The following is a 26,450-nucleotide window of genomic DNA, read 5'->3' as shown; positions in this document are numbered from 1 at the left end:
CAGTGCTCTCTCACGTCTTCTTTCAGTGACACTTCCTGCCATTGGAGGATCCCCCAGCTGTATAGCAGTATTGTATAGCAGTATTGAACAGATTAATACCCACTATAGCAGAAGAACTTCTACCTGAAAGCAAATGTGGTTTCAGAGGCAATAGGAGTACCACAGACATGGTATTTGTTCTCAGACGACTGCAAGTGTAGGGAACAGAACAAAGAACTCTATGTAACCTTTGTTGATCTCACCAAGGCTTTCGATACTGTGAGCAGAAAAGGTGAAAAGGTCTGTGACAGATTTTGGAACGTTTAGGATGTCCCCCCAAGTTCCTCAAAATGATCATCACGCTTCATGAGGATCAGCATGGCCAAGTCAGATATGGCGACGCACTTTCTGAGCCATTTCCAATAGCCAATGGTGTGAAGCAAGGCTGCGTTCTTGCACCAACTTTATTCACAATCTTTTTCAGCATGACGCTCCAAAGGGCCACGGCAGACCTCGATGAAGAAAACGGTGTCTACATCCAATATCGTACCGATGGGAGCCTATTCAACCTAAGGCGACTGAAGACCCACACTAAGACCTTAAACCATCTTGTCCTTGAGCTACTTTACACTGACGACGACGCCCTCGTCACCCACACAGAAGTAGCTCTGCAGCGTTTAACATCCTGTTTTGCAGAGGCTGCTGAGCTTTTTGGGCTGGAAGTCAGCTTGAAGAAGACAGAAATTTTCTATCGGTCTGCACCTCAGAAAGTCTTCCATCATCCCCATATCACCATTGGTGAAAAAGAGCTCAAATCAGTCCAGCAATTTAATTACCTGGGAGTCATCATCTCCTCAGATGGTAAGATTGACGAAGAAATAGACAACAGTTTAGCAAAGGCGTACAGAGCTTTTGGTATACTACATAAAAGAGTTTGGTGAAACAAACACCTAAAGAAAAGTACAAAGATAAGCATTTACAGAGCCTTTATAGTGTCTACTCTTTTATATGGTCGTGAATCATGGGTAATTTACCACCACCACTTGCGTCTCTTAGAACGCTTCCATCAGCGCTGCCTCCATACAATCCTAAACATCCACTGGACAGATTATATGACCAACACATCTGCCCTTGAACAGGCAGCAGTCACAAGCATTGAGGCCATGCTGCTGAGAACACAGCTGCGCTGGGCAGGGCACGTCTCCAGGATGCAGGACTACCACCTCCCTAAGATCGTGCTCTACAGGGAACTTGCCACTGGCTGCTGTAAGAGAGGAGCCCCGAAGAGCAGGCACAAGGACTGCCTGAAACAATCCCTCAGACTTGGCCATATTGATCACCACCATTGGTCTACCCTGGCCTCCAATTGGCAAACATGGAGACACACTATCTATAGGGCTGCTGCTGCTTTTGAGAACACACGCAGGATCACTCTCGAGGAGAAAAGACAACGCAGAAAGAATCACATCTTGTTGATGTCACTGGGGGAGTGTTTCTGCTGTGCCTTCTGCAACCGGACTTGTCTATCTCGCATTGGCCTTTTTAGCCATCAGCGCGCTTGTAGCAAGCGTGGGTAGAGCCCTTCTCAAATCTTCATTCGTGAAGCCTAGCCATGATGATGATGATAGCAGTATTGTCCATCTCCTTCTCTCTCCAGCATGATTCACATACCAAAGGCAGAAAGGTGTATGTGAGATATGGCTGTGTCCATTTACTCAATAGGAATCACACAAAGCAGGCAGAAGTTAAAGAAGTTTGGGAGCTGCTGAGTTGGGAACTCAACCACCATTTTCCAACCTCATTGCTGATGAAGGGCAATGGTTTAAAGGCAGATTTGCCTTCATGCATGGCCCACAGCCAAGTACAGCCAAACTGGCCTGGGGAATGTAGGGCAGTGGCAGGAGCCATTCCCTAAAGACCTGAAAGAACAGTTGTCCATGCATCTTCCCTCATTCCATTTGGTTCCCCCTACCTAGCTAACAGCTTGCAAACTGGCAGTAACCCAGAAAGCAGAGGGGAAGACACATGTATTCGCCCTCACACGTACCCACTTTTGCAAACTCTAATATTGCAATTCCTTAATTCTAATGTCTTCAAATCCAACTCACCAACAAGGCTATTGTCCTATTATTTTGTCCTATTACAAGAACTCCAATTTCTGCTAAATTACAAGTTTTTTGGCAGTATGAAACAGGTTGTGGCTGCAGACTCTGCACATGGCACACACTTGTGCCACTGGTCTGTGGCTTTCAGGGAACAACTGTTGTGCAGTCACAAAAACGCAAAGAAAGAAAGGAAAGAAATCAAATATTTACAGGAGAAAAAGTGGTCCCACCCCACATGGTACAAATTTAGGGATGCATTGTAGCTACATTATGTGCGTATAGCTACTGAAACAGTTTCCAACAGAATGTTTACACTGTTGTCTGGAAGCATATTGTTTGCCTACTTTTCAAAGCCAATTTATATGCAGCACACATCACAGCATGCACGAAAATTCAGACAAAAACACAGATGCATGCAACAATCCTTAGCCAGCTCTTGTTAGTCCTTATTGTTTGTGGCACAGAAGTACCTGGGAAAGAGGAAGAAGGGATCAACCCATTATGCTAGGTGATGTACTACCCCAAACTTAAAGACAGGTATTTTGCTTGAGGAACATACTATCTCTGTTTAAGACAAGGTATAACAAGTGACTGTAACAGAGAGTGAGGGAGTGACATACGGGAATGAATAATAAGAGAGTTTACATGTGCCAGCTTTATGCACTCATGTGCCAGCTAGTGGAATACTCAATGCATCTAAATACAAGTCTACTGAAGGCAACAAGTTAACTGTATCCAGTTAGCATTTTAGCAGGATATTCACAGAGAAATCAGTGAGAAATTTCAAGAAGTCCAGGGAAGGGCATCCCAGAGAAAAGTGGAATAAATGGAAGAGCATGTAACAAGGGAACAGAAGGATAAAGGAGGTTGGCATTGTCTAGGCAGCAGAGCAAGGAGGCTTAGGGTGCTGAAAGAGAAGCATGTGAAAGTCATGGATCAAAGAATTGAGAGTTCGTATCTAACTTGTTAAAAAAACAGTGGGACCAAGGAGGACTGCAAAATGCAAAAGAGGATGAATATGTCACTGCACTTTGAATAGATCAGGAGAACAAGGCCAGCGGGTGTTAGGAAAGTCTGAGTGAAAAGGGTCAGAGTGAAACTTATGTCACTGCAGGCAAAAACCTCAAGAAATGGTGTAGAGCCACCAAACCAGTAAGAGTTCTTGCTGGAAAGCATGTGGATGAGCTCTTCTCCACATCCAAGGAGGAAGGAGAGGAGGAAACACCCCCCAAATAAAGCACAGGTAGCACCAGCGACAGGAGAGGATGCAACAGAGATATCTAGTGAAGTCTGTCTAGTCAAGGTTGTGTGCCATGGCCAGCTCAAGAACAAGCTTTAGTTTTAACAGCCAGCTCTACTGAATCACCTTCAACCAAGGCCTTAAAGGGCAGGTCTAAGGGAAGAAGTGAAAAGATGAATTACTCCCTCTTCTTGAAGTGCTCCTTTGCAGAAGATCTCTCTCTCCCCATATGCCATCATTGCATGGATAAGAGCTGAGTTTCCCATCTTAGGTGACCTGAGTTAGGTAGTGTGAAAACCACTCATCAGTGAAATTGCATCTAAGTCCCTGTACTGCAGTTCCCAGTGTCACCACGCAGACAGATGTCCTCTCCTCCAGGCTCTGTGGCAGGCAGTATTTATGTTCAATATTGTTTATAGACCCCAAAACCCTCGTGGGTGGATGCCAAATCAATAGTCCAAGAGCTGAAATAAAGTCATTTTGTGACTTGATTTTTTTTTCTGTTTTTAAAAGGACAATGGTCTTTCTACAACTCTGCAAAACCTCTTATAACATTAACATAAGTGCTGCCAGCGCCCCAGTGGCACTCATGTGCCTCACTGCCCAAGGTACCCACCCACTGGGGCTCCCCCAACCCTGCCCAGGACCCCATGTCAGCCCTCAGGGCCATCAGCCCCTTACCAGTGATGCCACCACAGGGCCAGTCTCCAGCTCCCTGTAGCCCTGCCCTGCCCAGCCATGTGCCCCATGGGACCTGGCCCAGCCATGGGCCCAGTGTCACAGCCCAGCCTCAGCCTGTTGCCTGTAGAGGTGCCCAACACCTGGGGCTGAGGCTGCCCTGGTGCCCCAGGGTCGCCTTCATCCTGGCCAGGGCAGTGGGATGGGTCCTGGCTGCCAGGCCTGCCCTGACAGACCTGTTGGGAGTCCCAGATGAACCCTGGCACCTCCTGCCTGAGAAATATTAGCACAGGACAAAAATCGAAGGACAAGCTCAGCTTTGTCAGCACCAAAACATCCTGACCCAGCCCCTCTACACAATATATTTTAAGGTTTTAAAAGTGCAGGGATGTTTCTGCTTTCATTCTGGTACTGAGCTACTGATGTCCAACCCAGTTGTGGTTTATCTTCTCTGCAGTGACACTGAGTGGTAACCTGAAGAGATGGTTACTGTCACAATCTTCCCACCTCAGTGACATCCATCTAGAACCTAGTGCCAAGTCATACAGGGTCTGGACCACACTGTAAATGAACATGGTGGGCAGCCACAGCATTACCACCTCATGTGGAAGCCTTCATTCCATGCTGACTGAGGTTTCCAAAGGGGAGAAGATGTTCCCAAGCATCACAGAATCATAGAATCACAGAATGGTTTGCCCTGGAAGGGACCTGAAAGATCTTCTAGTTCCACACTCCCTTCCACTAGACCAGGTTGCTCAGAGCCCCATCCAACCTGTCCCTGAACACTTCCACAGATAGGGCATCTACAACTTACCAGGGCAACCTGTTCCAGTGTCTCACTACCTTCACAATGAAGAATTTCTTCATAATATCTAGTCTAAGTCTACCTTTCATCAGCTTCAAGGCACTGAAACATTAAAGACATTGAAGGAAACACTTGAGTACCACTGTCAATTCACCAGAATAAGTCGTTTACATGCTAACATCAACTCTCTCCCCAAGCAGTGGTGAGCTGAGGAGCCTCAAGGCCCATGCTGATGGCATTTCTTGATAATAAGTGGAGAGCTGCTCACTTTCCATGACACACACAGATAAAGGGGGAAAAAATATTTTTTGCAATATTTTCTTCTTCCTTTCTCAGCCAAATCCTTATTTGGGCTGTTACAAATTATTCACACAGCAGCCCTGCCAGTACTGCCTGATCTGATTAGTGAGTGCACCAACACCTCCATGGCTTTCAAATTCATTTCACAGGTTTACAAGAAATGGATGCTGATACCTGATAAGTGACAGCACCTGGATTCAAAACATATCATCAGTTCATCTGATATCTTCAGTATCTTGAGTAACATCTCAGCTTGGCAGAGAAGTGTTACCCTAACCACCATATTTCTGTGCAGGAAAATAAAGCCCCCCTTATGTACTTGTTGACATACAGATTCACACCTTTGTGTTGTTCCTACCTAAACATACAGAATCCAAGTTGAGTGCAGTGATTCCATTGCAAACAAGTGCCCTGGCTTACTGTTGTATCACAGAAGTTACCTATTTGTCACAAGCGGTTTTAAATACCTCTGTAGAACAGCTGAGATTTTTTGAAATATTTTTTTATTAAAACAAAGCAATCAGTTGCATATGTGTTGACTTTGATTATCAGAGGACACAGACACGGTTGCATATGTAACAGTGCAAAATAAACCACATGAACTGCTTTCTTAGTCAGAGCTCTGAATTTCTGAAATTATGAAAATAAGACATTGCTACAATGCACATACTCAGAAACTATCGCACAATACCCATTAAAAAAACCCAACCAACCAACCAAAAAATAATAATATTCAACTAGTTTGACCAGATTCCTGTTTTTCACAGGACCTCTTATTTTGCTATAAGACAGAATTACCCAGAAAAGAAATTGGACCCTAGACTAACAAGGCTCTCAGGAATCTAATTACAGAATGGCAAAACTGTTGAGAAGAAGCACATTTAATAAAATGTCTGTTATCCTATGGCAATGCATTATATATACCAAGAGCTGCTTGTGGCCAATAAAGTCAATGGAAGGATTTGCATCAACTTGTAAGAGCATAAAGGAAAGGAAAACAGTGTCTTTTGCATTGTACTGCCAGGAAAATGGAGTACATGGCTGAATTGTAGTAAGACATTCATAAGGCTGGGTTTAGAGACATGAAATTATAAGGGGAAGCAGAGGGGGATAGAAGGGGTCTTATTTCACTCTGATGAAGATAAGTGGAAATTCATTCTTAGTTTCTGAGTGCCTTGCCTGTGTTACTCTGATGAATGCAAACCAGTGGGTAACTAGCTTCTTGGTCAGTAGACAGGCTGCAAACCAAATTCACTAAATCTATGCACAAAATCCACCCTCAGAGGCAGGACAGTTGTAAAGCGCTGAGCATCAATAGACACCAATCAAAACTTAAAGATCCCAGTAGTACCAAACACTGCTGTCAGCAATACTAGCGGCGAATAGAGGAGGCAATCCCTTTAAAGAGTATAAGTAACTATATGACACCCAAAGACACAGTACCTCAGACCAGATGAACTCTAAACTGGCAATAGCATTGTCTAAAGGCATGATGGATCTTTCATTTTAGCTGCTGCCAGTTTTATCACATGCATATATCACTAGGGTACTAAGACTGAAAGGTCACATCATAGCTTACAAGGTAACCATCATTGTAAACATGCAGTCTCTGTTCTCTGGGGTTATAATCAATACTCTGGATTTTTTCTAACTTTTTATCCATAATGACACTAATTCTATCCTCTTGGCCAGTACTCGTGTCATACATGTAGAAGATCTCCTCTTTCCTAGTGCTCAATGGCCTTGTGGCATAAAGAACACCACATAACATGAAAGCATTAGAAACAGATGGCTTGTACTGTCTTGTCTGCCAAGTATTTAGCACATCAAGTGTGGTCTCATTGAGTTTGCTAATCACAATGTTGCCTACACTACTTTCTGTTGAATATATTACCCATAACCCACTTTCATCCACGGCAAAATCTATGTCTTGCCATGCTACACCTGCATAAGAGAAACGGTTACCAATAGCAGCATATGGGAGCTCCTTCTTCAAAACCTCTCTGTTTGTTTTTATATCATGCTTCACCATATATCTTGAATTATAGGCATGATAGTACAAATAGTTATTATAAAGGGCAGCACCACTTCCTTCCCCATAGGTTATTCTACTTTCAGACATGGGTCTAAACAGCAGCAAATCATCAAAGGAATTATAAATTCTGTAGTATTCCAAGTATCTCCCATCTGTGTTCAACGGTGCAACCCAATAGACTTCGTTCTCTGGGTTAGAGGGAGAGTAATCTCTACCCCAGGAGCCATATTTGTAGGAAAATCCTCTCCAGTTCAGCTTTACCACATAGGGCTGGCTAACATTCAGCAGTCCACGGTGAGTGCAGGTACCTGCAATTAAAGAGAAAAAAAAGTCAACAGGTTTCCCAAAATGTCATTAGTAGGATAGAGGTTTTGCAGACCATAGCCTCTAGACTTTGCTTACTAGAGAGTAGCTTTGTGGCAAAGCACAGACATAAATGAACAGCTTCATGTGTAAAAGACTCATTTGGGCTAAGGTCAGCAACTGGATGGCACTTGGTGTTCCAAGTTGACTCAAAAAATTTAGGAGTAGAAAACAGAGTACATATCATTACAACTATTTGAAGGGGGGAGATTAATTCACAGAAAATAAGTGCTCACTGTGCTGTTCCATGCAAGGGACAGATTTCTATTTCTACTCATTTAATGTTGGCCAGCCTGATGCACTAGGAGATCCCTTGGAAAATACAAGTTCAGATGCATTTTAGGTTATTTTCTACCTCAGTGGAACCAAAAGCATGGGGGATGGGGAAAAAAGAAAGAGGAGCATCTTATTTCTGTGTGTTTCATTGTGAAGAGGAAGGAAGGAGCAGCAGCAGCAGTAACTCCAGAGTCACATTTCAGATTAGCATTCTGCTGTCAGAATCACAGCTTTACAACAGTGCGTCACAGCCACATGGTGCCTTCAACCTCAGGCCCTCAAAGAAATCTGCAGACAGCAACAATCGCAGCCCAGCAAATGTAGACTGATATTACTCTGAGTTTTCATGTGAGGTGACTCTGAAAAAAAATATGACTTCGAGATGAACCAGAACAGCTCTGTTTGACACATATCAACTGCAAAACCATTTTCAGGATCATGGAAAAATTACTTTAAATACAAGAAATAGTTTCCTTTTACTCATGGTGAATTAGTGACTTTCTTGTTTCCTGATAAATTCTCAATCTTATAAGTCACTGGTGGTAAAAATCCTCCACTCAGAAATGACCATGGGCTGCTGATGAGTCCAAAGCTGCCACTGGCAAAAACTAGCATGCGCTTTTCCAAATGTTAACATCAGCTTTTTGTACTACTGCCACAAAGTGTCCCAGATTTTTATTTGTAAGATTATGTTCCCCCGAGGTAATGGAGACAGAGATGTCAAGTGACTGGTAGCAGCTCACAAGCTTAGTGGTATTCATTCCAATATTTCCCAGTTCATTAGGGCGCTCTAGACACCAGTCTTCCTTATTAAAGATGGAGTATAACATGAATAGACCCAAGTCTCCCACATCAATTAATGAATAAATTAATGACCACAATTGTTTGATGTTAATAATAACTTCCTCAACACAGGAACTCCATGCACTGCCAGCTATGGTGCCAGTGATGAAAGTCAAGATTATATTCTGAGGTTTTAATACTTTGCATGGGAACCATGAATTTCTTACAGCTTCCACAAAAAGAATGGTTCATAAGCTCATAACTCCTATGAAGTGACATCTGGCATATAAATAACTTCTGTCTTATCACAAAGAAGAAAGAGAAATAACAGAGAAAGAATTTACCTTTTGCCCTCAAAGCTGACCATCCATAAGCGAGGCCAGACAATACTTATAGAGAAGAGTTGGAATCTCCTAAAGCCACTGATAGAAAAAAACCTAGGAGACATTGCATTCTCAAAGGCATCACAGCTTACTCCACAGATAGAAGGAAACATAGACAGACCAGTCTGAAGCACTCTACTTGGAAAACCACCGGGAAACAAGATACTGATGAAAAAAAATGGACTGTTGCAAATGCAGAGAAATCTTTTTCTGATCTGTTTTGCCCAGGAGAAAGGTGCTCTGCCTCTGGGACAAGGAAACCTGTGTCCTGAGTGTTAGTAATGCCCAAGCAAGTGGATACCATTTGTGCCAATGCGTAAGGTCAATTTGGGCAGTGAAACTCTCCATGACTTCTTTCACAATCAAAATGCACTATTTCTTTGCTTTCCCTACATAACACCTTCATTCTTCATAGTTTTGTACAGTCTTGTGCTAATGACTGTGACCTGAGGGACAAGTGACTCACCTGCAGCCTCCTCTCAACATCTGTGAGGAAGATGAGGAGCAGTTTTATACTAATCACTATGCTGAGCTAAATCCCTGTGTCCCCAGGCCATGTTGGCAACTTCCTTGGAGTCAGTATTGCCCATGGGAGCAGCTTTTCATCACTGAGTGTCCAGCTGATGGCAGAGAGGATGTCATGAATTGTAAACAATCCCATCTCCTCCACCAGACCCTTTCGTGTCCTGGGATTCTTGCATCTGAAACATGGCATGACCCTTGTTTTAAGCTGCTTTCCTTTGTGCCACCAAGAATGAAGGCAAATCAGCATTCCTGGCTCAGAGCAGATGAGCATTTAAGCATTCACTTAAGTGCTGTACCAAGGACGAGGCCCTGGAGCAGAAATCTCATTTCCAAATATAGCACACAAGGCAGGCACTGCTGTATGGCTGTCCAGGCTGTATCTCTGGAAATGGCAGTAGCATGTCTACTAATGTGGCCTCAGCACTTGGCACAGATACCAGCATTTGGAGGTGCTTATACCTCAGCTCATGCAAAGGAAGAAAGCTAAGGTAGCCAATGCAAAATGGTTTGCAGCCTGCCAATTTGATAAATCAACTGGAACTGTTTTTTTCTTACATCTTTATTATGTATAACTCTGGCATGAAGACTTTAAAGCTGGTGACCTATTGAATATATTACTGTGCTTAAATCATAATAAACTTATCTCAGAAGTAAATGGTTACTAAGTGTTCTAAAACTCTTCATTTGTTTAGAAAACTATAACATCGAAGCTTGCAGGTAGTGGAGCACTGCTAAGCTCATCTATATGCGACCTCAAATAATTTTTCATGTCATTAAGCAGAACACAATTTCAGATTTATTTTAATAATTCATACATCGTTTCATAAATAAAAAACAAACGTGTGTTCAGCAGAGAGACCTTTTTTTACAAAAGAAATAATAAATTATTATTTCTCCCCTTAAAGAGATCTCTCTGCTGAACACTTGTTTGGTTTTTATTTATGAAACAATGAATTATTAAAATAAAGTTAGAAGCATGTTCCGTTTTAATGACATCAAAAATTGTCTGCAGTTTCTACAGAGAATGTGCTTGATTTTGATTTCCTTGAAAAAATTCTCCCATAATTTTTTTTTTTTTTAACAAAAAAAACCCTGTGGTAGTCAGGGATGATCCATCTTTTGCACAGGTTCAGAAGAATTCATTGTTGTTTATTTAATCTAAACTTGCCTTCCTGTCTGGATCTTGTGGGGAAAAAAATGCACAAAGGAAACAAAGTGTCATGTAATTTTGTAAATATTAGAAGGTACTTGAAATAAATCCATATGCATTATTCAAACTTCCAGGTTTTTAACTCCTTTCTCCACCATTTTGGGCCACTGATAAATGGTGCCCTGGTATTTTTGCCTTTCTCTGTTTCATGCTAATGTAGCAAATAGATGAGGGAAGGACTAACATAGGTACATATACACGTACTTCTCCTTCTCCCTACACAAAGAACCAGTATCTCGGCTTAGTTGTCTCCTAATCCTTCTGATTCATCAGAAAAAGAGCTGAAATCTAATTGTCAGGACTGGAGTGAGCCTGACTTGCTTGGCTAACAGGTTGCAGAATTGAATATAAGACACATCCTCTTGCGTCTCATTTTACCCACTTCACTCTGAAGCACTGGCAGAGCACATCAGATTCTCACTCCAACAACACAGGAAAACATTCCAGCAGCCTCCTCCCACCAAGCAGCTGCATCTGATTGCAGAAGAGAAGGAACCATAGTTGGCCTATGAAGCCAAAGATCACGAAACAAGGTGGGACTCACATTTAAAGGAACTCCCACGAGGGGCACAGAGACCAGAAGTAGGATGGTTCTGTATTCTCACACACGCCCTCAAGCACCAGATGCACACCCTCCTCTCCCATCAGATGAACCGCTGCATCCAGATATGTGAGCTGTGACCAGCCTTACTAGGACTTGAGATACAGAAGATGGAGCTCTAAGGGAAAGGTTCATCCTGTCTCCTACTGTTTCACTGACATAGAAAGATAAACAAAGACACTCCAGTCTTTCACCAGTATCATGGAGCACAGACACAGTCTGTCAGCTGCATCAAAGAAGACCTGTGTTGGCAGCATCTAACAGGGGATGAGGTGGAGGGAGGGCTGGAGTTCATCAGACTGCTTTAAAGAAACTGTAAGTTCAGGTCCCTTAATTCAGCTCCCTTCACTGCCAGTGGAGAAATGTTTATCTCTCCAGGGGCAGTTCAAGAAGTCCTGGAGAGAAAGGCTGGCTAGCTCTTTTCTGGTGCCTCTAAGTATGTCTCTCTCTCTGTGTATGGATGTATTCAGTTCAAAACACAACCCAAATTACTCAAAAAACAGAGAAAACTTAGGTCATAGGGGGTAAAATTTAAGGTAAATTGAAGTTACTGTAAAACTCCAGTAGAATTGCCTGAGTTTCAGCATTAGGCTACTTCAGGTTTTCCTCCCGCTGAGACATATTCACCAGTACCTTGAAATCCTTAATTTCTGAGTGTATAAAAGCCAGGAAAAAAAACCAGTGCTGCTCCTTTTTTCCTTTATTTCTATTTTGCCTTTGAGTTTCATCTGACTCACTTCTCTCCGCTTCCTCTCTCAGATCATTTCAGCGAGATGTGACATAAAATCTGCAGTACTCAAAGAACCATCCTGAGGTCTTTCCTCTCTATACCTACCCAATTCAGCCAGATGAGAATGGCACAAAAGAAAACAAATGGATAAATATTTCTTCCCACTGGAGTGGTGAGAAGTGAGATGCCAGGAATCATTGCAGATAGGAAAACCAGTGATGATGAGGGGGATGATTAACTGCATATCAGACACTCAGACTCACACCTCTCCAGTCAGAGGGCAGGGCAAATGCAAACCAGTGATTTCTTTCTGCTGTGTTGTTTGAGAACAGGCCTGTTCACTCTGAGAAATACAGCTGCAAAAGCCGTCGGGGACAGAATCAGAGAGGCTGCGTACTACAGCAATGCAAAGCAAGAAGCTTTAATTAAACTTGCCTTTAGACTCGTAACCTTAGACAGTTTAGAGATTAGCCAAGCTCTCTCTAGGTCGTGTTGCCTACCCAGGATATGCAGGAGAGAGGATGAAGGGGGAAGGAAAAAGCAATCTGAAAACAGGACAAAGAGTCAGTTTAATACAAATTTCATAAATATAATATGAACTAAAAGCAGGGCAAGGCCAAGTGGTTTGGCAGGAATTCAAGGCATTCAAGCTTGCAGAGAAAACATATGGAGATTGTGTTCAAACACGTAAATGAGTGCTAGAGAGCTTCAGAGGCCTAGGTGTAAGCATCCATGCCAAGACTTCAAAATGACCAACTAGAAAATACTTACTCCATCTTCCTAAGCAATCACATCTTACTACTTCTGTGTGCTTTCAGATACAGTCTGCAGGACATGTAGTTGCCCTACTAAGTTCTCTGCACAGATGAGAGTTGTTCCCCATCAGTCCCACAAAGTCTATGCATATGCAATATACTAGTCCTCTGTGGATTAGCAAGGATCTGAGCCTACAAAACACCTGGATTGTCTATAGAGCTGGTATCTCCCATCCCAAAGAAAACTTGCCAGCCTGCATCAGTTTCTCTGCCAGTCCTTCATGCCAGCCTCAGAGGAGGCCATGACACTGTGCTTACGGACATCCTCCAACCCCTCTCAGGTTCCTATTGCTGTGAAGAGAAGACAAACTCACAGATAACGCCAGAGATTATCCTTGGCTGACGTCAGTGGTAGTAAGTCTCTCAAAACTGTTATATTACCTAGAATTTGACCCCCTTGGTTACTTTCTGCTATAATGCAAGGGTGCCTGAGCTTGCTAGCACACTAGTTAGGAATAAGACAATGCTAAAGCAATACCATTTTGGTCCCAGACAAACTCTATCCATCTCCCTACCATGCCCTGAGAAACAATGGCAAATAATTCTATTACAGTCACAATTCCATGCAGTTACATATAGCCATTCCAGAGTTATCATCCTGCTCTAGACACAACTTGCCTATCCCTGCATGGAGCTGTGCTGTGAAGTGTCATCCTCTCTTTCCCACTTGGTGAAAGCTGCTATGTCCCCCAGACACACCAACCACGCAGACATAAAAGCAGCACTTTCCTTCCTCACTCATGGAACTAAACAGTATTCTTGTTCCAAAGCTCAGTATTTTCTCACCAAAACAAAGGCTTGCTGTAGGCTTGAAGAGAATGAGATTGTTTCTTTCCACACACCATCACCCTCAATAAATCAGTGAGATGCCTTTCAAGTACTTTTTTTTTCTTTGAAACATTTTAAGCTCTTCCTTAAGGAGCAGAGAACGGCCTTGAGATTTTTTAATGCAGGTTTTTGTTTTGGCTTTCTCTCCTGTCTGATTCCCAGACAAGGTGTTACTCATACATTCTGTCAGAGAAAAGCAGCAACTGCCTGCATCACCATGAAGCCCCAAAGAGGGGCTGCTCATCCTAAGGGAAGCTTGTATTTCTGCCTCTCACCTTTCCAGGGAGATGTTTGAATTAGCTGACCTCAAAGTGATGAGAGGTAAATGCTGGTAGGTGCAAATCTGTACTCCTTGCAAGCAGGACACTACTCGTCCTTTTTTTTAGATTCCTCTAGCTGATTGCTAACCAGCCGATGTGAAAAAGCAAGATTCTTCCCCTGTGTATTGTATACAACACAGCACTTTTTCTCTTACAATATTCTGCCAAAAGGAACCCCCTGTGTATAAAACACTCAGGGGATTAACACAGTTTGATAAATCCCCTTGTCTGTTAGCAAGTGGGATGCTTAACCTGGCATATCTAAACTAGTATTTCCTAAATGGTCTGCTCCAGTGTATCATATCTGACTCTCAAAATTTCTCAGACCATGATTGACACACAGTATGATTTTTCAAACTGAACACAATGTCAGGACAGAAGTTGTTCTGGTTAAAAACTAATTACCTCACACCCTGTGACTGTTGACACCATTGTATGAACTGCACTCTGGGAACCACTGATCCAGGCCCCAGAAAATAACCTAGTTAAGGAAATTATAAAGTCCTAGTTCCACTGAAAGCAGTAATACAGCTCCCACTTATTTCCCTGAGATCAGAATTTCCCTCCAAGTCTCTTGACCTTCTGTTTTAGCAGAACCTTTTGCCTGTGAAGCAAAAGTAATCTGCATGCAAGGCTACCTTCTGGAGCTTGCGTGCCAACAGCTTTAGTACATCAACTGTTGCTCACACACTTCCCAAGCAGCATTAGAGCAATATTGCCATGTCACAGGTCACTTTCACAGAAATTATTAAAAATCAAAGCTGGTTAGAACAAAACCCATAGTTTCCCACTGGTAATTCTTTTGGAAAAAAGAGAAGAGGGGTAGAGTTTCACTTTGTGCACTATAGGTGAGAGGAAGATTACAACTTTTTCCAGTTGAAAACAGCTACTGTGTCTATTAGAGTTTGACTCCTGCCTTCATTTTCCTTTTGAACCCAAATGTTTGACAAAACATTAGAAGTTGTCTACTCCATTTTTCAAGAGCTAAGGATTGTCATTACAATTTTATTAATATTAACAAGGAGAATTCTCTGCACCTATTGTTCTAACTATGTATTATGTTATTTCTCATGTGATACGCTTACCTGGTGGGAAATAAGGGGGTACTGTGGTTTTGTTTGCGTTCTCTTCACACTCTTTCAGTCGTTGCTGCAGAGATGTAATTTGTCGACGAATTGCAAGGACATTGTTTTTGTCCAGTGATTCTAGTTCATTTACCAGTATAGTTAGATTTCTGATCTAGAGGGGAAAAAAACAGAGCAAGTTTAATGTCAACTTTATTGTACAAGTATTAGCGGGCAGGGTTTGATCATAACTCAGAAGACACTACATAAAAAGGTTTAAAAAAATATCCTAAGAATAGGCCTTATCCTGCCAGCCTCAACTTGACATTTCCAGCAGAGGTATGTGAATACAGGGAAATGCTTTAAGACTAAGTTGTATAACAGAATGCAAAAATATAGTGTTCTTTTATACTTAGTACAAAAATACCCAGTCAGTCACAGGCAAGTGCTAGCTATTAAATACAGAAAGTACTTATTCCAGCCTTACAAAAAGTATCTGGAAATTTCATTTACAAAGATAAATAATGGTTTTAATCACCTGCTTGATGATCTAGAGGACAATGGAGAAAGTTATATTTCACTATCCATCTGAAGTAATTATTCTCTCTAGGTGAGTGATTAACTACAGTTTTGAAAATGTGATTTACAGTCAGCTGAGAAGGAGATAGTCTTTCCCTCTTCTTGATTTCATATTGATTGGGCCCCTGCCCTAGCAACCAGAAGCTGATCTTTTAATTATCTAAATTAAAGCACAGAGGCTTTCAAGCATGGAGGCCTGTAAATTAATATTTATTATAATAATTTCATCAGCTTAACACTATGTAACACTGTTAACTTTCAGGCAGATATTCAGCAAAAATGGAGTGGTCTCCATTTGGTTTTGGGTTTCTTTACTTTTCTATGCTTATCTTTTCTTATCAAGGAATAAGATTTTAACATACTTAAGGTCAAGTTTTCTTTTAATTTATGTTGATGAGATGCTAAAATAATTCCACTGGCTGCAGTAGAGACAGGCTACATTTCCTCAACCTAAAGACTAAAGAGAGAATAGACTATCTGTGTATTTGAACCCTCTGTGGCTAATTAAGTCTTTGGCAATACCTCCAAATATATTTGCTCAACGATGACATTGCTTCCAACAAGGCTGGGTTTCAGCTGAGTGACCAGTCTCTCTAGGTCACTGATTTCCACTTTCAGTAACTGGAAGTCCAGTTCTGTGTAGGATATACTGCCATCCTCCATTTGTTCAACTCTGATGGTTAGATTAAGAATTTGCTGCTGATACAGTTCAATCCTTTTCGAGTACTCTTTAACCTTAAAGAAAGAAAGAGACACATATTTAAGTCCAGGTTAGCAAAGCCCATTTTGACATCTTTATTATATTTCTGAGTGCCCTATGCATAGCTTCCACATACTTGACATATATATTCCTCCCATAAACTACATGAATGAAATTCTCATCACATACATTAAAAATGTGAAATTTAACCCTCATTTATTGTTGGCAGTTTCACAAAATCCCCTCAGGAATGCCTGGGGATAACTGAAGGGAGAATTTTACTCACAGTCTTCCATTTTTTTAATTCTTTGCCAATATTGTCTCTGTAAGCTAATTTTATCCTCAGTATGCCAAGAACTTCTCTTGGTGAAAATGTTATTAGGAAATATGCAGTGTATTATCTCTCAAAAGCAACCAGAGGAGGCTGGAAAATGCCACAAAGGATTCGCAAGTTTTTCAGCTTCATTTCCTATTAACTCTGAATCCAAATAGGACTTTACCCTGTGTACATTCAAACTGTGTCAAACATTGGCAGTACTAGTTTGATGTTAGTCTTTGGACAGGGGGAAAATGTTTGAATACAGTGTTAAAAATCAAATCTGGTTTAAGAGAAAGTGTAAAATATATTGCAGGCTTTAGCTAAATGTAATTTATATAGCAGCCTTTTCAGTCTTTGAGCCATTAAGCAGTTGTCCAGATAAATATATTTTCACACATATATCTGCTGAGGTAAAGGTCACAGCACAAGCATTGTGATGCAGAATGTTAAGAATATGATATAGATTTGGGACTTTCCTTAGAAATGTTAGTTCCTTGAAATTTAACACTTTGGTAAAGAGATATAATTTCTCTCCCATATGCTTCATAAAAGTCATGTCTCTTTTCCCTTAAATCAATATCATTATATCACAAAAAATAAGAGGCATATATATAATTAGATTGTTGCACTATTAACTCCGTATTTATACTCAGCTATGGTATGTGTGCCTCTCTCTAGAGCACTGTAGTTTCCATAACTATTATTTCTTCAGGTGAAAGATTTTCTTCTCAAGCATTTTTGCATTATCTTAATATTAAATAAAAGTCAGTATTTTTCCCTAGCATCTCTGAAATGTCGTCAAAGATTCTGTCATGGTGTAAAGACCATGTAATGAATCTTCCATTTTTCTGTTCTGGCACCAGTCCTTGAGACTGGAACCCCCAAAACCCCACATTTATCAAATAATTATTTCAATTTTTATTGGATCCCTTGTGTACCAAAGAGGAGGTATGGGAGCTCATGGCAAGAAAATTCATGAAGGGCAGAAAGGATGCATTAAGTTCATAAGTTATTTAGTGATGTGAATTAAGGAGAAGAAGTGTAAGAGTAGATCCTCTGTTCAAAAGTAGAATTTTCAAAAGCGGCACAACTACATTATAAATCTTGAAGAACGCACTAGAAAACCTCTGCATGCACTTACATAGTATACACCAAAACCAGGTTGCTTAGTTCCATATATTTAAATCAGAGTTTAAAACAGGTCTTCTGTTCTAAGGAAGCAGCCAGACTTTGAGCTGCTCGAAACTGTTAAGTTTCCACAAGCTGTAGCACCTTAACTCATAGCACTGGATGTTCTAGATCTCCCAGGTCAAACCAGGGTAACTTCCAGCTATTTATTGTAATTAGGAATAAAAAAATAATAGCCTACTAAGACTTAGACCTAGTTCCTTGTAACTGGCTGGCAAAAGTGGTAACAGCTGGGATCCTTTTTCCTAGCTGTCACCATCATCTTTTTGGTAGGGAAGAGTAAGAAGAACCAAACAATGCTCTTGGAAAAGCCAGATGTAGTTGGACCTCACACTTTCAATGATCACCAAAATCAGTTTGAAGTTGAAAGATATCCTCAAAAAAAATCACCTGGAAAAACTTTTCAAAGGTCAGTGTTTAAACTGTGTGTCTAGAGTTTGCACAACTACAAAAAAGAAAGAATATGTTAGTACAGCCTGAGAAATATAAAGCAAGTCTATGTTTGAACAAAATGGCACTGCTGTGTGAAGCTATGTATATCATAGAGATGAAGATATGTATATCATAGAGGTATTAGGAAACCTCTCTAGGTATTAATGATCTTTCTCACAGTAACACTGGTGATAATAATGCAATACAGACCAAATCTTCAAACCACTGAAATAAACAGGCTGCTGGAATTAGTGTTGGCTATTCATTAGTGAGAAACCTATGAATGTGAAGTTTTCTTCAGTGTCCTCAGAGCCTGGATAAAATGCTGAGGGCTGGAACAAGGCATACATAATTATTTCAGCACTGATTGCAGAATGCTGCAGGACACAGACCTGAAGTTCTCCTCCCATATTAGAGAATTTTCACTCAGTCAACCATCTAGGTCATTTAAGGACATGTCAACACCATCCACAGAGTATGGCTGAGCCTGAACTAGCACCATCACTCTGCAGGGCTCTGTACAGCCACGCCAGCATCTCAATGAACTTAAGCTAATAGCTCCCCTGGAGAATTATTGGACAAATAAAATTTTCTCAGCAGTGCTGCTCTAACAAGTCTATACTGCTTTTTCAGACAAATCCAGCACATATGTCAAGCAACGCAGCGCCCTGTGTGGAAATCACCACCTGCTCAGATCTGGTTTAAGAGTTTCTGTAGTTTAGAAATATCAGTTGAAAAAAGAACATGATGTTGCTCTTTTGATTGGCAGATAGATTTAAGGAGCTTACAATCCCTGCTCTTCACTGCATCTACCTGCTAGGGGCTGGCTGTTGTCTCTTGACAGGCTGGCACAGAAATTCTGTGCATATCTTATATTTAAGGATACAGACCAATAACTAGTACTGACTTCAGCCACATTTATCATAAAGTAGGGTGTGATGAGTGCATTGGGCCTGTGTTAGCCCTTTATAGGAAGAGAATGGAGCCATGTGAGGCATATGTCAGGAAAAAAATCCTCAGTTTCAGTTTTTTCCTCCTTTCCAAGCATTGTCACCTTCATGTAATGAAAAGGGCAGGAAAAATCTGCAATGCTCATTTACTGTGTCATTTACCTACAACTGGTATTTATCAAAACAGGTCTTGCAGCATGCAAAAAGACACTTCTCCAGTATGCATTTGGAGAGTACAGAAGGGGGAACAAAGGTGCAGGATGAAGATGGAAAAGACAAAATGTGGGAGGACTGACGGAAGATAAGAAAGAAATGACAAAACCAGCAACTTTGTTAAATCACTCAGCCCAAGGACACTGGCTTTGGGCAGGCTTGTCCTCTGTAGGTCCATAAGGAGCAAGGCTGGCAATCTGCCTCCTGAGATAGAGAAGAATTCCATTGTGTTTTGCAAAGCAGAGGACAAGCATGCTTTTTCCTCCTGTTCTAGTTATGTGAGGATGTTGCAGTTGTTGTGAACCTTATTCTGAAAGGCATTTTGTCTCCTTGGGATCATGTGCTGATCCATCCCTGCTATGGAAGTGTCCTTTCCCCTTTTCTATTGAGAGGAGCAGCCAATTCCTGCTTTGCTTTAAAAGGTTAATATTCTTCTGTAATCATAATTGTGCTGGCAAAGGTTGATGTGACAGAGGAAAAATTAGTCTGGTATTTTCAGCCTACGGTTTGTACTCACTTGGCACATGAGAGCATCTCTTTATCTGCAAGCTTCCTTGCCTGCTGATTCTATAAAAGGACCCCCTTGCTTTTTGAATTAACCAACAATCAGGCAAAAGGTTAATGAGTCAATCAGGCTGTTTTTCTGGGACTTCTAGCACATGGAGAGCATCCTTAAGAGGGTCCAATCCTGCAGCTCTCACCCAGGAAAAGTTTCCATGAGCTTCAAAAGGGTGTTTTAGGAAAGCAACTAAAGCATGGATTCTCAGAGTCAGAAAAGGAAGCATTCAGTAGAAATTCACACTGCTGTGGTGAGACTAGGTTATGTCTGAATGAGATTCCCTAGGAATTTGCTCAGGATCATTTCTAACAGTGATCAATACTGAAAGCTTGTCTTTCCTACGTTTCATTATTTCCTTCTCTCTGTGAGTATTATCATGACTAAAGTAATATGCAGGATTGCATAAGGAGGATTCTTTCCACAATGGGAAACATGGAGAATTTTTTAGCATGGAGATTTATGCATCACAAGATCTCAGAGTACTTAAGTTCAGGTATCAATAGGGCCATGCTCAACAGCTGTCTTCTTTCTACAATAAACCCTGCAACATTGTAACTGAGAAATCTTGCACACATTAAAGTGTGCAAGACAAAGTTACACCAAAACGCAGTCTTTTCATTTTAATTTCTGACCCAAAGTGTCTCTTTGCCCATATCCCACCAAAGCGTATGCTACACTTCAGCTGGATACATTGTAACACTGCTTGGCTGATTGGTCTTAACAGGATGAAATTCAATGAAGCCTGAGTATGGTGAAGAATTTTCACTGTCTGCAGTGAGAACTGAAAGTCGAGGTCATTGTCTACAGTGTGGTACACTGCTGGGCACCAGGATGTAGGATGACAACACAGTTGTCACCAGCTGGCAACCTAGACAATAATGTCTAGGGTAGGGATTCAGCTTGCCCTGAATTTAGAGGTGAGTTTCAGGTACAAATCTACACACCTAATTTTATGTATCTATAGCAACTTTTGTCGATATATAAGCATGATGTCTGAATTCAGTGGATAGCTGAGACTGTCCACATGGAGAGGACAAGCAGCACTTCAGATGCCCTGCATACCTGTACAGTGTTAGGATAAAGGAAACGTGCACCATTCTGGGGAAAGTACTGGTAAGAGATTGGTTACACCAGGGCAAGTGAAACGGGGTACACAAGGTACACAAGGAAAGGTGGTACACAAACACCTTGAAGAATCATGCCAACTTTTTGCTGGGAATCACGCCCCTGATCCTATTCCAATGCACTTAGCTTCAAATGACCACAGTGGGAACAGTATGGGAACCTGAGATTTCAGTGATTTCCATGGCTCATTAACTCTGAGCTACACTTCCATGCTGCAAGGGATCAGGTAATTCCTGTGCTTGAAGGCAGCGGGACTTCTGTCAACTTGCCCTTCATATGCCTGCTGACAGCTGAATGTTTTTCACTGTTAGCTCCAGTTCTTTCAAAACAAACGATTTGAACTGAAAGATCTTACCACGGGATCGTGCGCCTGTTGTTGTGTTTTTTATGCATAACTTCTTATCTGTTCTTGATTATACCAGAGGAAGGTTATGAATATTAATGATTAGAATTTATAATTTAATGCTTTGCCTTTTCTGCTGATTAATTCAAGGACACTTCATTTCTTAAGATGCCTGGTTTCTGGAGAAAACACTTTCTGCTGGACGCCTAATCTGAATCCTGATATTTATTCACTATAAAAAATAAAAAGTAGAGTTCTGTCTTCACAGGGAGTTGACCCAGTGCACTCCATCATGTGTAGGTTTGCCTGAGTTCCTCAAAAAAATGGATCTCAATTCATGCAACAAGCAGCCAAAGCAGTGTAAGGTATGTTTGTCTTCAACGGAAATGCATAATTCAGCAGTCTCACTGTCACAGCTTCAGATGTTGACAAGGAAGATATTTGATTTTTATTTATTTATTTATTTTATCTGTGAGAGCAGAAGCACTGAGGGAGCAAATATTCACCTACTTCTTCACTCTGGCCTGTGGTGACCTTTCTCCTCTTTCCCTTCACTGCCTTCCTACAATCTGGCTGGCTTGATACAAATAATAACACATGAAAGAGCAGGAGGCTTGGCTTCCTATAGCATCACGTAGCAATCACAAACCAATAAAACTGAGCCAAAAGAGGAAAAACATAATCATTCTTCCAAAAAATACCATATGTCTCTAGCTGCCAAGGCCTAGAAAAGAGACAGGAGGATATTCAAATGTATGACATGCTACAATGTCAAAGATTAGAGATTTAATCACCTTTCTCCTTGTTCTTACAGAGCCCTCTATCCCTTGGTTTGAAAGACACACCATAGAAAAGTGCTGACCACTGTGCTTTTTCACAGGCAACTGTTTTTCAGGAAAGATGCAACTGTTATTTTTAAGAGAAAACACCTTACTTTAGAAAGCTCTGTTTCAAATTTCTTCGAGAGTGTTGCAGCTACAATTTCCAATTGCTCGACCTTCTGCACTGGAAAGGTGGTATCCGGCAAGTACACAGAGCATTGGCAAGTTCCCTCATCATCCACAGAGCCGGATACATTGGCAAAGAGCTGCAATAACAAATTGGTAAGAAAAAAAAAGTGTTAATATTCTTCTCTAGAATCAGTATCTAATAATGTCTGGCACTATTATGAGCTGTGACAATACTGAGATCAATAACTTCATTACTAGACACCTTTCACCTTTTTCTTTCAAAGAATTCAAAATATCTAGCAATTTTTATGACTCAGCCCCACAAATCTCTCTGAAAATAGTTAAATATTGCTGTAAAGATTTTACCATTAGAAAAACAGTGGCACATAATAGTCCTTACTTTCCCAGTCTTGTGAACAGTGTTCCTAACATATAAAGTAACTTTTCCAGCAGATAGAAAAGCAGCCAACAGCAGGAAAATAGTAACTTAGTAATTTATGTCTTATATTTACTATTCTGTTAATCTAAAGTAATCAAATCATCTAGTCATTTCCACCCATAGAGATGAAAGCACCAAAGTAGAGCTAGTAACAGGGAAAGTTTTGAAAAGAAAAGTCTTTTATTTGAAGTTTCTCAGCCAGCCACAGCAAACAGACATATATTTAATTATACACCACTGAAAGGTGATGAATTAAATATGCAGGTTTGGCCTAAGGTAGAGGTTCTTATTTTGCTACAAAATATTGCTCGTAACACCCACACATCACAGCCCACCCATCCATTTTTGTGAATAGCTGGCAAAGCTATTGACCATGCCATTAGCATGAATCGCTTTGTCCCAGTTATCTGCATGCTCAAAACATCATCACTGGAGCAATGCATATGAGGTATGAAAAGGTCAAGGCTGGCAATTCATGATCTTGCCGTAATTTACAGTCAAAGCACACTGTTTTCTATAAATACTGGGCTGAATACTGAGTGTGTTTGGAGCAGTTCTTTTTTGTTTGTTCACAAAATGTTTCCCAATTCATAAACCTATCACAAATTTCTTAATGAAGATATTTGATGTTACTTTAAGATATTCTAGCACACACTTCAATGCAGCTGCATATTTTAAAGCTACAGACTTGCTCTTTAAACACACTTCTTTCTATAATCTCTCCTCCTGTCTTGCAGAAATATCAGTGTTATTCATGTGTTTTCTCTTTTTCTCTCCCTCTTAAACAAGCAAACAACAAAACTATGTCCTGAAAGCTGACTTTTCAGCACTTCTCTTGCTTTTTCACAGTGATTTCAACTAACATCCTCATCGACAAACCAGCACAGAATACACAGTGATGGCCAGCAGCAAAGCTGTCTTGATCTTTGAGCCCAAAAAGAGAACAGCAGCAAGCAGGAATGATCCCAGTTCACACTTCTGGCAACCTCTTTACTGCAGTCACAACAAACAGCGTGCATCTCATTTTGAAACAAAGCGTGAAAAGTCATTTTATCTGTGTTGCTCAAGCACCACAGGCCTTAAAACTTCACTCATAGACAGACTGCTGAAGACACTTAACATGAAAAGAAGCATTCCAGTGTCCCAGCACAAAACTTCCCCTGATTTCCCTGACAGGTGGGTTACCAATGCATTTCTGAAAATCCCACTGAGAACATACTACATATTATGTCTGAGTTTCCAAGTATTTTTGAAGATGTGGTTACAAGTATGTAAAATAAGAAAATATGAAAAATAAGTTCCTAAGTCAGATGTTTCTGAACCTCTGAGTTCTCTGTATGTGGGCGTGATTGGGATGGCAAGTTGCTCAGCAATAACAAGATAAACAGATGGGGAGTGGAATTCTCTACAGGAGCCAGAGATATAACTCTGTTTCAGAAGAGGTCCCTCCACACATCCCAGGTGCCACACTTGACTAGCCTAGACAAGAAAGATCTGCTGTCGAGCTGTCTACCATCTCCAGCCTAATCTGGAGATGTGCTTTGAATGAACTCTGTTTTTGACACCAGCTTGTAGGACCATTCAGAGCAAGTGTAATCTATTGAATTTGTTCCAAAGCAAACATGTTATTAAACAGTCACTGATAGAGAGAGGGAAAGAAACCAAACACTGAAATCTACAGGACATGGGCTTAAGCACTGTACCAAAAGGCACAGAAATCAGATTCAGGTCCCTCTACCAGCAAATAGCTGATAATATTTTAGTGAAGCAGAACACTGAGAATCGAGATTTTCTGAATCCCAGACACCAGAAATGGGTACTGCTCAGAAGATAGTTTCAAGGCCGTGTTCTAGTTTATGAGGGAAGACTTTCTCCAGGGAGGCTGTAATCACCAAACTGTTTGGTACATTGCCATCAAATTCCCAGGGCCTCATCTGCTTCATGTCTGGGGTCCAGTTCACTAGTTACAAGGCTAATGCCAAAGTTTTGGATGGGACTTAAGGCATTGAATGCCATGGTAGCAGTAGCGAAGATTTTGGAAATTCACTACTTCCTAAAATACTGGATACACAACACATAAATGCTTTTCCCAGAAAGCCTAATTGGCTTATGTGTATCAGGGTTAAGTCTCTGAGTGACTGTGCAGCATTTAAATGGGACACAAGTTCCTAAATTTGTTCTTTTCTGGACTTGATTGAAGAATAGTAATGGTTATACCTTTGGGGGAGTGTGCCTTGTGCCATTTATATTCCTAGGCCAAGTCAGGTATGGAAGCATCGTATAGAGATGAGAAGTCTGAAAAGAAAACAAAAGATTTTTTTTCAGTGTGGTTTCCTGCATATGATATCATCCCACCCCACCAGTTAGACCCCATCCTGCAGCTCCAAAGCACTTTGTTTTATTATGGGAACCATCCTCAGCAACTTAATTGGCTTTTCTGATCTGCTGCTGAGGCAACAGTTTCCCTGGGCAGAGTGTCACTTCACATACACCTCTTCTTGAAGAAAGGCTCTGTGTGACGAGTGCAAGGCAGGGGACACTCAGCCTGTCCAGGAGGCGGGAGCTGGGGCTCTGAGCCTTGGCAGTCTGAAAGGATAGTAGCCCCTCTGCCCTAAATCCAGAGAATATTGTCCTCTCAGCAGGGATGCCTGCTCCTTACCTCCCAGCTCATGCTCCAGCCTCTCAGCGCAGGACTCGCTGCCCCTTTCACACCAAGCTGTCAGGCTGCGAGTTGTGATGGCTGGGGAATGTGTCCCACTCTGCTACTAACACCACGGATGTGATAGCATCCCACTGTGGGGAGAAAGTGCTGGGGGAAGACACCATATTGCCAAGGATACAGCCAGGTCCACCTTGGGAGCCTTTTATGTAGTAAGACCATATACATCTACTTTAACTTTCACCTGTGGCTGATGTCTGCCTTCCTGCCACAGCAAAGAGAGCAGCTGTCACCCGTGCTGTGGGTTACCTCATCCTCACACAGTGTGCAGAGCACGGTGAATTGCCATGGTGCAGCACAGTGTCACCCGTAACAGAGTCTTGCCAAAATCTCTGTCAGACTGGAAACTGGCCCTCAATGTCAAATGGTGTCACAGACAGAACACCAAATGGGCTTTTCATGCAACAGGACACTCTCTGCTGGGTCTTTCTACATTTCCCAAATTCCAACTGGAACCATATTTCTGAGCAAGGGAACAGTGGAGAAATCCAAATGGCCAGCAAAGGGCAGGTCTATTGAGTGGCACAGTGTAAACAAGCTTTGTGTGACAGTTTGTCAAATAAACCCACTTGAACAGGCATTTGTGTGCTTCTATGATTACACTGTACATGAGGGGGGACAGCCAGTAGCAATTAACAGTGTTTGGGCAGAGAAGCATCACAAATTGTGTAAATTACACAAACTGAGGACTAGCTCAAAGCTAAGCAGACTAAGGAGGAATTTCTTCCCTATAAAGCTTTCTACCCTCAGCTTATCAACATATATTTACACCTCCATCTTGATTTTTGCAACTCTTCATTCCTTGAGTGAATAAAAGCAGCTTCCCAGGAGATGCTGACTTCACTGCCTGCCTCCACAGCACTCCCAAACTTCAAAAAGTATAATTAGGAGCAT

The 26,450-nt window shown here is 41.4% G+C and overlaps 1 protein-coding gene across 1 annotated transcript; it reads right to left on the bottom strand.

Moving 5' to 3' along the window:
- Positions 1–6,538: 6,538 nt before the first annotated feature.
- On the bottom strand, positions 6,539–25,177 carry OLFM4 (olfactomedin 4). The gene is made up of 5 exons (XM_027888166.1): positions 25,055–25,177; positions 22,383–22,535; positions 16,142–16,354; positions 15,062–15,215; positions 6,539–7,450 (listed from the first exon to the last, which is right to left on the bottom strand). Exons 1-5 carry the CDS (start codon positions 25,175–25,177, stop codon positions 6,657–6,659), a joined length of 1,437 nt encoding a protein of 478 aa, XP_027743967.1. The 3' UTR covers positions 6,539–6,656.
- Between the last annotated feature and the right edge of the window lie 1,273 nt (positions 25,178–26,450).

The sequence above is a fragment of the Empidonax traillii genome, unplaced genomic scaffold (genome assembly GCF_003031625.1).
Source record: "Empidonax traillii isolate 1590-97213 ecotype Southwest subspecies unplaced genomic scaffold, ASM303162v1 scaffold233:size726426, whole genome shotgun sequence".
Taxonomy (NCBI): Eukaryota; Metazoa; Chordata; class Aves; order Passeriformes; family Tyrannidae; genus Empidonax; species Empidonax traillii.
Note: the sequence above shows the minus strand (reverse complement) of the source record. Positions and strands in the feature narration are given on the sequence as shown.

Coding starts and splice junctions, on each gene's coding strand:
- OLFM4 (XM_027888166.1), bottom strand. CDS start 25,177: ATGCAGGAAACCACACTGAAAAAAAATCTTTTGTTTTCTTTTCAGACT. Junction 15,216..16,141: donor TTGAGCAAATATATTTGGAG/GTATTGCCAAAG, acceptor TTTCCCCTCTAG/ATCAGAAATCTAACTATACT. Junction 7,451..15,061: donor ACCCCCTTATTTCCCACCAG/GTAAGCGTATCA, acceptor CTTTAATTGCAG/GTACCTGCACTCACCGTGGA.